The sequence below is a fragment of the Equus asinus genome, chromosome 1 (assembly GCF_041296235.1).
Source record: "Equus asinus isolate D_3611 breed Donkey chromosome 1, EquAss-T2T_v2, whole genome shotgun sequence".
Lineage (NCBI taxonomy): Eukaryota > Metazoa > Chordata > Mammalia > Perissodactyla > Equidae > Equus > Equus asinus.
In genome coordinates, this window is record NC_091790.1 from 124,478,027 (window position 1) to 124,493,967 (window position 15,941).

The 15,941-nt window shown below is 41.4% G+C and overlaps 1 protein-coding gene across 3 annotated transcripts in view; it reads left to right on the forward strand.

Annotated features, from left to right (window-relative positions):
* The window catches only part of UST (uronyl 2-sulfotransferase), a 348,885-nt gene that overhangs the window by 276,765 nt on the left and 56,179 nt on the right, over nt 1–15,941 (forward strand). The window contains exons 8-9 of one of the 3 annotated variants that reach the window (XM_044768441.2): nt 7,613–7,892; nt 13,121–13,255. The exons of 1 other annotated variant lie outside the window; for it this stretch is intronic. In XM_044768441.2, coding sequence (XP_044624376.1) covers nt 7,613–7,892; nt 13,121–13,154 — 314 coding nt within the window. In that variant the 3' untranslated portion in view covers nt 13,155–13,255. Of the gene's footprint in view, nt 1–7,612; nt 10,554–13,120; nt 13,256–15,941 lie in introns of those variants that run through there. One more of the 3 variants, XM_014850821.3, reaches the window with a different exon arrangement.

A 15,941-nucleotide genomic window follows, 5' to 3' on the forward strand; every position in this document is an offset into this window, starting at 1 on the left:
GTCATGGAAGGAGTTCGGTATTTGTCTCTTCCCTTTGAAATGTTCATGAGTGGGCACAAGAGACATGAGCCCCTTGAAGTCACCTCTTGGTCCCCGCTTCTCAGAGGATGCTCATGAGGAGGGGTCTTCACTGCTTGATGGTTACATTCTACAACATCTGTGCACCCAGCAGGGCTGCTTCACTTCCCAAAGGATGCTAATAATAATAATAGATTTTTAAAGCATGGTTGTTTTGTGGCTGAAATAACAACGGTCTCCCAAAAATCCTAACAACTTCCTCTAGAACTGCTATTATGGCAATCTGGAGCGAGGCTCAGTGCGTAGTTCACGTAGCTTTGTTTTGTTTGGAGGGAAAGTCTGGCGTTTTACAAAAGTGTGGAACGCTTAGCAATGGAATGACTTTTCCATGGCACTGATCATTGTACAGCAAGACACTTAACCATATGTCTTTGAAATGTGATTTTAAAAATTCTCTACTAACTATACAAGGCAAATGCTCTCTAGTTTTTCCATACAAAGGTGATTTTTTTTTCTACAGGCTCATGAAAGCTTCACCGGTTATGGCCTAGTACTTAGTTAGGGGAAATCTCAACACAAATGGAGACCTGGGCTCAAATTCCTGTTCAGTCGCCTACTTACTGGCTGTGTGACTTTGGATAAGTCATTTCATCTCCCAGAGCTTCTATTTCTTCATCCGCAAAATAGGGTTCATGGCACCTCACAGGGTTATTAGGAATATTAAATGAAATAATATACATATAGGCATAATCCAAAGCCATAATAGATGTTTGCTGTCAATGTTGGTTGAATCTGAATCTCTGCTTCTCCCATCACAAAATAGCACTCCTGTTTCTGGCCGTGATGTAACTCTGGCAATATCGTTAACCTTCCTATTAAATTTGGCAACTCTGTAGAAAACAAAAGGACAAAAAAAGCTGTAATCATTTCATATAAACTTTTGGTTTTGTAAACTCAAAGGGTGGAGGGTTGGATGATACCACCCAGGGAGTAAAGAAAGGAGAAGGGAAGAAAGCTGGACCAGAACTCTGGGAGCACTGACATATAAAGGACAGGCAGGGAAAGAGCACTGGGTGTCGAGAACTGAAGGGAGCCATCAGAAGGAGACCGGGACAACCAGGGAAGTGCTGTTATAGACGCCACAGAGAGAGAGGGTTTCAAGATGGAGTGTGTGGCCAACAGTGTTGTGTGGTCATGGAAGGCCTGAGAAATGCCCACTGAGTTATCAACAGGGAAGCAAGAGTAATTTGAATGGAGTAACTCTTCAAGAAGTTTGGCTGTGATGGAGAGGATAAAGAAAAGACAAAAGATGGAGGAGGACGTGAGACAAGGGTTTTCTGTAAGAAGGGAGAGACTTGAGCACGTTTGACTTTTGATGGGAAGGAGCCAGTTGAGAAGGACAGGTTGACAATGAAGAAGAGAGAGGTAGAGAGCGAGAGAGTGAGACAGGGAGAGAAGGCAGAGATGGATGAAGCAAGAATTGGATATTAATGTAAAACTGGAGCTTAGTAAAAAATTAGTTCTCATGAGAATCCTCTGAACCAGCTGTCACTGTCCCTCATGTTTAGACAAGAGATAGGGCAGGGGCTGAGAAGAGTAAAGAGGACTGAGGTCACTGAAATACACGTTGTGATCTGTTGCTATCAAAAAAGATCTTTCAGAGCTTCGTCTTGTAGCCACAAATGAAAACTTCCCCTTTCCTCTCTTACTCTGAAACTCCGTCCTATCTGTAGTTTTCTAGCAAACACAGGGCTGTGTCTCCTAGTGTTTGTTCTGGTTAAGACTAACGAATAGACAAATGCTTTCATTAGGATAGTGAGGCGATGTGTAATTAAAACTTGGTTGGAAAGACCACTTGGGATCTTATTAAATATAAATCTTATTAGAGATCTCTCACTACCGTACGAAATTTGGATAACATAAGTCAACGTGAAGGGATCTGAGTGGGATCACCTGAGCTGAGTTGATGGCGAGCGCTATGAAGTTCACACACTGGTCGTTGCAAGAATGTTGGCTTCTCCCAAACTCTGTAGATCTCCAGTCAATTGATGACTGGGTTTCTGAATAATGTTTCCTACTAGAAACACATCATTACAAGTTCAAGCTAGATAAAGCACCCAGGAGGAGGTTTCCTGGAACTGAGAAACTCCAAACAGTGATGATTGTGTTGGTTTTCATATTGATTCTGTGGATATTGGCCTTCTGATTGGACACAGAGATGGCTTAGTGCAAATTTCTTTTTCAAATCAACCTTTTTTCCCCTCCAAATTATAAACCCATTAGCCATTCCCACTAAAATGCCTGCTTGTTTTCTGCAAGATCTACTCCAAGTCTGGCCTCCCTGGTTGACGTGAGGAGCAGTAGGCACTAGGGCCAGCTTTTCACCACCAATGTGCTCTATCTCCCTGTTGAGAAATGTGTGGGGAACAGAAGGTTGGTGACCTTTGCAGCTGGAAACAATACAGCAAACGCACAGCAGTTGACTATGACGTGGACCCTCCTGTCTCTGCCACTTTCCAGCTGCATGACCTTGAACAAGTCAGAGTCTTGCTCTGCCTCAGTTTCTTCATCTATAGCATGGCTCTTCCACTGAGGGGTTATTGTGAGGATTAAATGCCTAGTTTAAGTCACTTTATGCTTGGTACACCTTAGTGCTCTCTACCTGTAGCTATTACTATAAAAATACACCACAAGAAATCAGGCTCAACTGGGGCTGTCACCATCTCTTGACAAATCAGTTAACTAATGATGTAAATATGGCCTGGTTCTTTTCACTTATGCTTGAATGACATGCTGTCGCTTTTGACAGAGCTGGTTACCTGCTCTGCCCACTCTCCAACCCTCCCATCCCTGGACATAGAGAAAAACACTCAAGGAAGAGAGTTTTATTGTCATGAACTGGGAGTCGCTTTTTAGCAGTTAACCCAGTTATCTAATCATAATCAAAGAGGGCCATGTATAAATTCATCATAGTATCATTTTTTATAATCTTCCCCACATTTTACTGGCTTGATGTTAATAACCCTTTATAAATCAACTCAAACCATTATATAGATCAACATTTTGCATCCAATTTATCTTGAAGATTTGTCTAGGAAGTTACCTTGCTGTAGGTTAAAAATTCAATGGATACTTTTTTCGGATGGTTTTATGGTCAGTGATTACACTTGCTCTATGTTATTTTTAGGAAAATAACCTTTTAACCTTAAAGAGCTTTGAGGTCCTGCAATAAAGCAGATCCCAAATTACTTCTTTACAAAGATCTAGGCTCCTCTATGCTTACTCCCTTGGCTCTTCCTCCAAAACAAGGTAGGGTGGCCTTCTGTTTAAGTTCTTGGCACTGTTAAGCCCCTCCCCTTTCTTTGTTTTCTTTGCTGTTGCAATGTTTGTGATGCTACACCTGACCAACTCACAAATTAACTAGCTCCAGTATTTATCAATTATACTGCAGGCTAATGCTTATTAGAATAAACCAGATATATGAAAGGTGGTCGAAGGAAATGCAATTTATTGATTTCTTGAAATCAGGAGTTCTTAACAGATCCGTAAATGCCTAAGATTCATGGATGGGCTTCTGGAAGTCCATGTACCCTCGCCATCTTCCTGAGCATGCGCTTTAGTCAGGTTTTCAGGAGTGTTAAGAACCTCTTCTCTGGATTTTCTGCAGTGTGTTTCCTGATCAAGCCAGAATTGGGTACCTGGAACCTGCCATTTTCCTCTGTCACCCATGAAACTCATGGTTGAATTTACTCTAAGAATGTTATTACAATGTTGCTAATACCATTACAGTTTTTTTCTTATGAAAATTCATAGAAGATGTTTCTCCCTGTTTTTATCACTAGGAGTGGATGTGAATAGATTGTTTTAAATGAAGAGCAATATACAATGTTAAATTCTGTTTTGACTGCTAGAAGGTTTAGGGCTGAACTCTCGACCCACCTCCTGCATAAATAGTTAGGATTTCACAACACGCATTTTGTGTTCCTTGATACTGGGATTTGAGGGACTAATAAATAACACCCATTTTCCCCTGCTTGGGTTCTGAACTAATTGAGAAATAGACACTGGAGATAGACAGAGGGAGATCCCAATGCTAGCTTTATTACCAGTTTAAACTAGGTGAGAGAATGCAGCTTAGGTGTGAGGAGAACGGACTGGTAATATACCATGCTGAGTTAGACAGACTTGTCCCCTGAGTCACAGGGCATGCCTGGAAGTCCTCCCCCTCCTCTGTGGGAGGACGGGCACATTCTCCCTAGAGGGGAGATGCTTGTCAACCCCTTCTCCCAAATGCATCATCAGAGAAATCCTTCCAGCCCTGGTACCCAGGCTCCCTCTCTGAAAGAGGGGTTGGTCAGGAGGCAGGAGTGCTAGTCTGGGGAGCTCCCTCTATACGGGGAGGGAAAACATTACCCCCAACACTGACCTGTCTCCTTTTTTCTTTCCTACCTTCATTCTCCTTTTGCCCAGTTTCCTTAACTATTTAGCTAATTGCAGCATATATATTTCTGCAAAGTTCTTTACATTCTTTTTTGGAATGGGTTAGATCAAATAATTTAACTAAAGAATTTATCTGAAAATCCCAGGAATCCTAATATTTTTTGATATGAGATAACAAAATGCCACACAACTTAGAGTGCTTTCAGAGAGAGGGATTATAGGAGTCTGGAAATGAGGGAATTATTTTTCTCATGCCTCTCAATGTTTAACTTAAAACTCCTTGGGCCTTGTCTGTCTTTAATACTAATTTTTTAAACTTTGTGTTTTTAAAAGCCCAAAGGGATATCTATACTTGAAGCCTATAAACCACGTCTTGCCTCAGATTAACTATAGCTAATATCTGCAGAGCAGACAGCCGTTATAAAATGTTTTATCATAAACTCATTTTAGAAGGGACTACGCCAACTTCTTGAACAAAAATTCTAGGCCTGATATATTCAAATGTGTATTATGCCTTTCAAGAGACTCCCTTTGAAAGGCAATACCCTTATTTCAGTGAAGCTGTTACTACTCAGAGAATTTTTTAAATTCCTTCCTTAGAATTGCTATTGGAGGCTTCAGAAAATGTCTCCAATATCCTAAAAAATAAGTCTTTGTCCTGTCGGGTGAACCTGATTTTGGAAAGGGCCATTTGGAGCTATATGCAGTAAATAATGTACTTACTCAAATCTGGTGATAAAAGTGTTAGTTAAAAATAAGATGATAAAAGAATATGGGGCAAATCTTCATATCTTGGGTTTGGTAAAGGTTTCTTAAATATAACACCAAAAGTACAGGTAACAAAAGAAAAAATGGATAAATTAGTCTTCATTAAAATTAAAAACTTTTGTTCATCAAAGAAAACTTTGAACAGAGTGAAAAGACAACCTACAGAATGGGAGAAAATATTTGCAAATCATATACGTGATATATATGCAGAATATCCAGAATATGTAAAGAATTACAACTCAACAACAGAAGGGTCCAATTCAAAAGTATTCCAAGGACTTGAATAGACATTTCTCCAAAGAAGATATGCAAATGGCCAACAAGCACATGCAAAGAGGCTGTGCACCATTAGTCATTGATGAAATGGAAATCAAAACCACAATGAGATACCACTTCACACTTACTAGGATGGCTCTAATTTAAAAAAAAAAAAAAAAAAAAGGAAAATAACAATTGTAGACAAGGATTTGGAAAAATTGAAGCCTTTGTACATACACTGCTGGCAAAAATGTAAAGTGGTTCAAACAATAAGAAAAACAGTTTGGTGGTTCTTCAAAGAGTTAAACATAGAAATATCGTATGAGCCAGCAATTCCACTACTAGGTATATACCCAAAAGAATTGAAAACAGGGATTCAAACAGATACTTGTACACAAATGTTCATGCAGCACTCTTCACAATAGCCAAAAGGTATAAACAACCCAAGTGTCCATCAGTGGATAAATGGATAAGCAGAGTGTGGTATATCATACAATGGAATATTATTCAGCCATAAAAAGGAATGAAGTACCATTACATATACAATATGGATGAACCTTGAAAACATTATGCTAGGTGAAAAAAGCCAGACACAAAAGGACAAATATTGTATGGTTCCACTTATATGAGGTACCTAGAATGGGCAGATTCATAGACAGAAAGTAGGTTAGAGGTTACCTGGGGAGGGGTGGGAAGAGAAAGGACATAGGGAGTTACTGTTTAACGGGTACAGAGTTTCTGTTTGGAGTGATGAAAGAATTTTGGAAATAGTAGTGATGGTTGCACAACATTCTGAATATGATTAATGCCACTGAAACGTACACTTTATTTATTTATTTATTTTTGCAATGAGAGGGTTTACGTGCAAGGCAGCCATGCGAGGAAGCGAGAGCATGAGTCTCAGATTTGCTTTGCCAAAAATAGGGACTCAGGGATGAAATGTACACTTTAAAATGGTTAAAATTTTATGACATATACATAACATTTTTATGTTAAGCATAAATATAAAATGATATGAGTCACTAATATAAAATTAATATAAAATTAAGCAGATTTTAGTTATAATTTACCACAATAAGAAAAGATAACCATTCAAAAATTACAGCAGTTAAAATTGTATTTAAGGACTCTAACAGTCCTTCCTTCATTTTTCTTGACTAATGCCTTGATGAAATAGTAGAATGCAAATGGATTTTGAATCAAATTAAACTATCAATAATAGATATCAATATTTGAAAAGAAAAAAAGATAATTAGAAGGTGGTGAGATCTTTTTTTGTGCTTCCTTCTAAAAGTAAATCCTTTTATGCGAATAAAAGAAGAAAAGTGGGTAGATTTTGCTGTTCAAAAGAATGTATAGGGGACCAGCCCAGTGGTGCAGCAGTTAAGTTCGCACATTCCACTTTGGTGGCCCAGGGTTCACTGGTTTGAATCCCAGCTGTAGAACTATGCACTGCTTGTCAAGCCATGCTGCAGCAGGTGTCCTACATATAAAGTAGAGGAAGATGGGCACGGATGTTAGCTCAGGGCAGTCTTCCTCAAACAAAATAAAACAGAACAAAACAAAAAAGAATGTATAACTTGAGCCAGCCCTGATGGTCTAGTGGTTAAAGTTGGGTGCTCTCACTGCTTCGGAGGCCCGGGTTCGGTTCCCAGTCTCAGAACCACATCAGTTGCCGTGCTGTGGCAGTGGCTCACATAGAAGAACTAGACGGACTTGCAACTATGATATACTACCATGCACTGTGGGGCTTTGGGGAGAAAAAAAAAGGAAAAATTGGCAACAGATGTTAGGTCAGAGCTAATCCTTCCCTGCAGGAAAAAAAATAAAAAAAGAATGTCTAACTTACAGTTAATGGAATTGTGGTCAATTCGCGTAATTCACATTCCATGAACAGAATGTCAGATAGTATATGTTTAGTCAACTAACGCTGATATTAACACCCAGAATATGGTGAAATCTTACCAGACACTGTTGGGAACCCATTTTTCCCTTCTATTCCTTGGGTGTTGAGTTTCTTTCTTTAGTAGCTGCCCATATGGTGCAGGTAATAGAGGCCTCACCGTTATTCCTTTTATGCGAAAGCATTACAGACGATTGCTCATGTGCAATCCTGGTTCTTTTCCAGAGCATAGGAAACTTGGGAATATGACTGTGACCGTCAAGAAGACTGTGCCCTCTCCCGAGGCTGTGCAGATTCTCTACCAGCGAATGAGATATGAGTATGAGTTCTACCACTACGTCAAAGAGCAATTCCACCTGCTGAAGCGAAAGTTCGGACTGAAGTCTCACGTCAGCAAGCCCCCTCTGAGACCCCAGTTCTTTATTCCAACCCCGCTGGAAACCGAGGAGCCCATTGACGATGAAGAACAAGATGACGAGAAGTGGCTAGAAGATATTTATAAGAGGTGATGCCAGCACTGTGTTGCCTCCAGTGGCTTTATCTCCCTTTTCCAGAAAGTTTTTGTTTGGGGAAGAAAAATCCTTAAGGGACTAAATTAATGCTCGGTTGCATTAAAAAGAACAAAAACATTCCCACATGTTGGGGTCATTGGGAGATGCCCGGTTTTGCGGGTTTTATTTGTTTAATTTTATTCTGTGTTTTTCCTGGCTCCTTGGGTCCTTCCCAGGCACACTAGATGGTTCCATCACAAGGCATCTCGTCATAAAATATCTCCCCCCCCCCCAAGTATAATGAGAGAAGGGCGAGAAATACAGCCCATAGCCCAATAACTTATCATTTGTAAAATGACTTGTAAAAATATTACCTCAGTGGTGGGAAACATCCAGACTTGTATATTTTGGTAGAAATACAAAACCACTTCAGAGATCAGGGAATCTATTCTAGAAGGATCTAAGAGGAGAAGGTAAGACAGATATCGACATCAAAAGGGAGGATGTCCCTGGGTGAGTGTTTTCTACCCACATGGGTAGAATTCTGCCTCTGGTCCATCTCAGGAGACACTCTCATCAAAAGCAGCATTCTTATCTCTGAAGGAGCAAGTCAGCTTGGGCCATACACCCAACCAGGCCGGAGCCTTGACTACCTTTCAAGGTCAAAGTGCGTGGCCAACTCCATTGAGACGTTCCATTTCCAAGCGCCATTCTGACAGATATCAAAGTAGCATAGCAGGGAAAGAAAATCGTGTGCTGTGTAAGGAAGAGTGTAGGCAAGACAGATCATCCCAGAAGGTCACGTAACATCAGGAAAATGGCACGGTTGTGTTCTTTGCACCCAATATGAAACATCTCTCTCCCCAGCATTGCTTTGGAAACCCAGGAACCCATTTAGCTCTGGCATTTGACTCCTTTGGCAGAAGTTCTAAGCCTGACCACAGACAGTACATAGTCTCTCAGGTACATCCCTAACCGAGTTGGGTCCCACAGTACCTGGTGTCTTTCACCTTCTGGCCCTTTAAACCAGTACCTGGCTTTTGGTAAAAAGGGGTACTGAGTTCTGTGCAGACAGCTGTGAAACTAGAGTCCCATTTCCTATGGAAGCAGCTTGCTCCTGAGAACCCTTCCTAGGACATCAAGAAGAGAAGAAGCAAGAGCTTCTGGGTAAGAGACTGCTTGACCAGATTTATGAGTAGGTGTCTGGCCGCAGAGTGATGTGGGTAGATGCTGGGAAGCTCCGTTGCTCCAAAATAGCTCTTTTTTTTCTGTCCTGGTCCCATCGTCTACCATCTATCCGTGATGCCTTGGTTCTTTGGTCTCTGAAATGTTTTCATCTCTAACTACCAGGCTACCCCTGAAAATACATATAGTCCTGGGGGGATCAGATACAGCCAGCTGAGAAGCAAGGGTACAGATGGTGGTGGCAGGGGACAGATTTTGTCCCCTTCATGTTTTTTTCCCCTAGAGCCAGTCCTTCAAGAGCACTAGGAAAGTGTGAGTTGGGAATACTTAATAGTAAATAAGACTCTGACTTTACACAAGCTACACATTTTCTACTTTTCAGAAACCAACAAGTCTCTCTAGAGTTTTTTCTTCGTTCACTAAAACTGGATGGTAGCCAAGATATAAAGCAAGTCCTTTGGAACCTGTCAAGTGTGCACTAGAGCTACTTTATCATGAGATGTATTCAGAAGGCTCCACCCCACAGGAGTCCAGTGAAGGCTGGGACCACAGGGGCACAAAGTCCAGCACTTGGCCACTTGTGGGCCTCCATTCTGCCTCCGAGAACTGGAGCAGGGAAGTGATTAAGGGAAATGTCCTTAGAAGAGGAAATATCCTTTGTCCTGTGTAGCAACCAGGGCCCTACCATTAGGCGTACCTTAAAAAAGCAACCCAGAGAACAGCTATCGTACTGAGAACAAAAACAAGAACTCTTCCCTGGTCCGTGGTGAGTCATTTCTATGAAATTGCATCTGAAGAATGATAATTAGTTTACACACTGTGCAATCTCACTCTCTGAAAATAAAGTTGAGTTGGCTAAGTGTCCTCTGCTGTTGTCAGAACATCAGGACAATTGGTCATTTAACCAACGCATCCTCCTTGTGCAAGTTCACGTGAGCACATCTGCCTGTGTGTTCAAAGGCATTTACTGTCAGCAATGATCATTATAATATAACAAAAGATGCTGACGATTCATTCACAGGGCCTTAATGTTATTTTGTCCCCAAAATAGCCCCTAAGTCCTAAAAGGCAAGACACCTCATCAATTTATTTGGCACACAGGACAACATTTCTTTGGCCCTGAGCCCAACAGAGTTCGTACTTCATGAAATATATTGTACATTTTACATAGTTTAATTTAAAAAAATACATTTTAAGCTGGTTGATCTTTGACTGCCTTATTTATTATAACCTTTCAGCACATTCCAAGGTTTTAGTTACTCAGGAAGGAGTTAATTAAAATGATTTTATTTTGGTCCGATGGATGTTTTTTAAAAGGAAAAATTATTATTATGAGCCTTCAGCCTACTTTCCTTGAGTGCCGTAAAAGTGCTTGTAAATTTTTTTTTTAAGAAGAAAGAAAAAAATGGTGTTTGACATTGATGGAAATTCAAAAATATATATGGACCTGAAACATTAGCTTAGCTAAAATAAAAGCAATCTGTGTTCAAGATGAAGTGTTCCTTAACTTATTCATTACCCATGTAAATAAATGAATATACATAAGTTGAAAAGTTTCCATTCTGTCGATAGCTGGATATAAAGGTGCCTGCAGTTCCTCACAGCCCCTTCAGCCTCCTTAATTGGCCAAACTTTCTTCCCTCAAGATGGGATTTTTGGAAAGATGTATTTTTTAAATCTATAAACCCTCATTCTCGTAATTAGATGATGCCAAAAAAGCTGGATGAAAAAATGGGCTAGTCATTCATTCATCTAGTTGTGTGTATAAAACCCTAAACAGCTGACTTTATTGCTGTGTCCACTGCTTGGTTTAATGTCAGGGAGCTTCACTGGAATCATTAACCTCAGATGGCGGGTATCCTTGCTGCACGTCTGTGATAACCTGCGAAAGGATGGATGTGTCATGCCGTGTCTCTCAGTGTGCACTCGGATCTCTTTCTCAGACATCTACAGCCCCAAAAGCTAGATGATTCTAACCTCCCACATTTCGATTCAGAAATACTCTCCCTGAGAAATTTCACCACTGCATCAAATGGAACTTACAGAGAGAGAGGGAGTCCCCATGCTTCCTAATATTGGACACCACATGCCAACTCCATGTGTCTACTTGGTAAAAGAAAAGAATCATGAGCCAGCCCTGATGGCCTAGTGGTTAAAGTTCGGCACTCACGGCTTCGGTGGCCCGGGTTCACTTCCTGGTCTTGGAACCACACCACCCATCTGTCAGTAGCCATGCTGTGGCAGCGGCTCACGTAGAACTAGAAGGACCTTCAACTAGAATGGACAGCTATGCACTGGGGCTTTGGGGAGAAAAAAAATTGGAAGTTTGGTACTAAATGAATCCATTTTGGTAATAGCATGCTTTGCTTCAAGAATCTGAGAGTATTAACAGCAAAGTGATAAGTGGTCCCCTCTCTCTGTTGCTCAATCTGTTCTCCTGTAACCTGTTCACATGATGTTGGACTCTGAGTGAACTTCAAAATTACCAAACAAACCTGGACCATGCGCTCATCTGAGTTGCTTGTTTGGTCTGAAGTTCTTTATAATTGTACCACTACCTGCAGGTTTATCTAATGAGCTACTTGGTTTCAAATGAATTTTATAGATAATGGCAGTATTTCTCAAAAAGCAGAATGATGATCTGTAACCATTCAGGAAAACAGTTGTGTAGGTCAAAATTGCGAAATTCTCTTCAAGTAAAAACTAAGGATTTATTTCACTAAAATGACTTATTTCACCTCTACTGACTAAAAAACTAATTTTCTTTTTAAAAAAGCATTTTGACAATCCTGCAGAAGGAAAGCCTATTTTAGGCTAAAACCAATATTAAGAGGCTGTTCAGAAAAACACATGGAGCTTCTTTCACAGCTCGGAAAGTCATTGTGGTGTACCCAGTGTATTTGTCTGCCAGAGCTGTCCTAACAGAGTTCCACTGACCAGGGGGCTTAGACAGCAGAAATTTATTTCCTCACAGTTCTGGAGGCAGGAAGTCTGAGATCAAGGTGTCGGCAGGACTGGTTTCCTTGGAGCCTCTCAGCTGGTGAATGGCCATCTTCTCCCATTGTCTTCACATAGTCTCACGTAGAGAGCAGCACGCACTCATGTCTGTGTCCAAATTTCCTATTTTAATAAGGACTCCAGTCAAATTGAGTCATTAGAGCCCACCCTAATGACCTCATTTTGACTTGGTTACCTCTGTAAAGACCCTGTCTCCAAATGCAATCACATTCTGAGGCCCTGGGGGCTGGGACGTCAACACATGAATTTTGTTGGGACACATTTCAGCCCATAACACCCAGATTACAGCAGAAAAGTTAGAGCAGAGGAACTAAACTCCAACAGGAGAGAAACAGGCTTAAAATGGCGGACCCCTAGAGCTGCAGTGGGGCTCAGCAGTCAACTGGTCCATTCCCTCATTTATGGATGAGGAGTCCAACGTCTAGTTGGGAGATGCAAATATATCACACACTAACTTTCTCCAGGATTTGACTAACTTTTGTGTATCTACCAAATTAAAACTTCAAAATGATGATATACCCAAAGTCCATCTACTGATCTAGAATCTGGAATGGAAATAATGAGGCACTTTCGGCCACCTGCCACACTGAAGCCACCTCCATGTGTGGCCCTGTTAGGAGTGGGGACTGTGGGACCCCCCCTCCACAGAGGGAGGCCCTGTTGGTTTTCAATCACTTAAACCCTCAACAGGCAGATATTAAGATAAATCTGTCTTATTCTAGATTTTTCTCTTTACTCAAAGGACACAGAAAGATTCTTGTTTCTGGATAAACACATTTGGGCCAGCTTTGCCCATCTCGGATTATAGAGTTTTAGTTTTCTTAAAGGAAAAATGAAGATTCATGTCCTACTTCCTGTAAGGATTTTCAGATGGACCCACCTCAAAAAATAAAGTCAAATGCAACTCATAAAACTAGTTGAACTCGAGTGCAGACATGCCCCTGGAAAAGCAGAACTAGAGGATAACCAGGCCCACAGTGCTCGCAGGCCTCCTCACTCAGCGACTATTCCACTCACTGGAGAATTCTTTCCTGCCTAGGACAGGCTTGGCTCACAGCTCCAAGCCCTGCTGATTCCCAAGGAACACCCAGGCCCACAGATGTTCACGGGTCACAGAATCGTGAACTGACCACTTGTGCATTTTGGATTTCAACTTGTAAACATGGGGATTCCCTTTGCAAAAAAAAAAAAGAAAGAAAAAGAAAAAGAAAAGAAAAGAAAAGGCAAAAAAAAGAAGAGGAAGAAACATCACCGTGCAAAGGAAAAATGTGAGCTAAGTTTTTCCTTTTGGAATCTTGGCATGTGAGCTTAGCTATCTTCAATCTGGCTTTCGACAGACACTGTATGCTTTGAGCAGGCATGGAGCAATCTGCCTTGCACGGCGCTGCCAGAACATTCAGACTTGACCTGTAACACGCCTCTTATTCCAGTCATGAGCAGAGACAGCCGGGAGGACGGGCCGTGCCAGACACAGCATGCTGGCTGCGTGGTGCAGCTAGAGAGGCAGCTAAACCAGGAAGCAGAGTGAGTGACTGACTAGGGCAAAGACTGCACACCAGCAAAGTTCCCGAGTTCAAGCCCCAGCTGATCTATTTCACTGGGCGTTTGAGTAAATCACTTAACCTCCCCATGCCTGAAGTCAACTCAGCTGGAAAGTATTAGGAAGAAAATAGGATGTCCTCTGAAAACCAAGAGCTGCTTCTAGGATGACCCTTATCCCACCCTCCACCCCCATATGCTGAGAGACTAAGAGCCACAATCCTTCTGGGGCTAGTGAACATTCATTTTCTCCACAAAATGCCGTGACCTCAGCAAGAGGGCATAAATTACACATAATTCCAGGTCCGTCGATGCCCCCAACCTGTCACGTCTGCCAGTGTTGCTGCCCAACATACCGACGAGTCCGTGGAAAGCAGCCTTCTGAAGTGTGAAGTGAGCCGATAGGAATACGCACATTCTGCTGGACATGAGTCAGTATTGTTATCCTATGCTGTTATCCGAGACACACCACTCTGTGGATTTCGGTTTTTCTCCTACACCGTCTTTAGAAGGGGTTAGTCCAGCTGCAAGTTAAAGGAATCATCTCTAATCCACAGCTTCTACTTAGTACAGGCTTCCTCTGACTTCTTTAACATACCTGTCAATCTGTGATCCTGTTAATAATCGGGACCCCAAAACATCGATGTGAATTAGTGCAGGTTGTGCACAAGGAAAAGTTGTAATAACAGTTGAGAACCTGATAGGATGGGGTGCTGTACGTTTTTGAGTCTTGCTTCTCTTTCTCAGAAGTGGCCTCACTGCTGTGATGTTCTGGGAGAAATCTGGGAATGATTTTGTGGGCTGGTGATGGATCCAGCATGGTCTATCCTTCCGACCCCACTACAGGACCGCCATGCTTTGACACTTGAATATGTTGCATTACTAATATTTCGCATGCAAAAGAGAGTTATGACACTGACCACAAGCTTCCTTATAGCCACTCTATTTGCTGCTTGTATCAAATTCATTATTTTCGTTCCTCCTTTGGCACACTTTCTTGTTTATTCTCTGTCTTCAATTGAAAGTTAATGAAATTCTATGAGCCAGCCCTGATCGGCTAGTGGTTAAAGTTTGGCTTTAGCAGCCTCTGCTTCAGCAGCCCAGGTTTGTTTCCCAGCGTGGAACCACACCATCCATCTGTCAGTAGCCATGCTATGGCAGCAGCTCACATAGAAGATCTAGGACTTACAAGTAGGTTATACAACCATGCAGTGGGGCTTTGGGGAGGGAAAAAAAAAAGAAAGTTAATGAAATTCTAATCCAACGCATATACCCAAAGGATAATTCATGAACCACGTGTATGAGATAGGCATGGAAAAGAAAATCATTGTGTTAAACAATTTGGGAAATGCTCCAGTCAAAAGTCTAGTGTCGCACAGGACGGTGGTATTTTAAGAGCATATGGAGGGCTTGGAAGAATCCTGCAGCTAAAGAGAAAATCAGTTTATCTTTGTTGAACTCTGCATTTCTCAGAACTCCCTGTTGAGCTATGAAACCTTTATTGAGTAGGATCCACCATGAGCCTCTGGTACAAGTGTTCTGAAGATTACACTTTGAGAAACATTGTTTGAACGTAAGTCATTTTTCCCGCTTGAAAAAGTCACTTTCTCTCTGCTAGTTCATTATTTGGTCTTCCAAATGGTCCACGTATCCTGCTTGAGGAAAATATATTTGCAGATAATTAACATTTTGATATGTAGAAGATGAAGGTAAATAATATCTTTAGTAAAATAATTAACAAGGGATCATTGTTCAGTTTTGCATGTTCTCCCTAATTACATTCCCTTCCCTCATGAGAAAGTAGAAACTCTTTTGAAAGTAAATTTTTTGTGCTTTTTGAGTATTATTTGGGTACTCAAATTAATTCCCTACTTCTATGATGATTGGTGCGCACATCAAATTGGATAAAGGCCATCTGTCTCATTTCACCCCTGACCTGTGGTTGGTTATGCAGTAGGAAGGGAAATCGGCAAAAGAGAGCTCTCGCCGTGCTCAGGTAACGTTGGCGATTGGAGATGAGACTGCTCAGCTCTTCCTCTAGCTCAGCTGTTGCACACTGGGGCAGCTGTGTTGTTCAGCACACTAGGGGGAGCTGTATCCATAACAATTTACTCCAGAAATCCCAAGGTCTTTCCAAACCTAATTTCTCTCCCATACCTGGTTATTTTCCTTCAATGCTTTGGAGTAGTATGGCCCAGAAGGAAGTCATGGTTAGTGTATTTAAAACACAACGTACACACCCACAATTGATCAATGGGTTATTCTCTTTCCCAGGCTGTGTGACCTGCTTTAGTTTTGCTGCCATTAATTTTAAATTACTA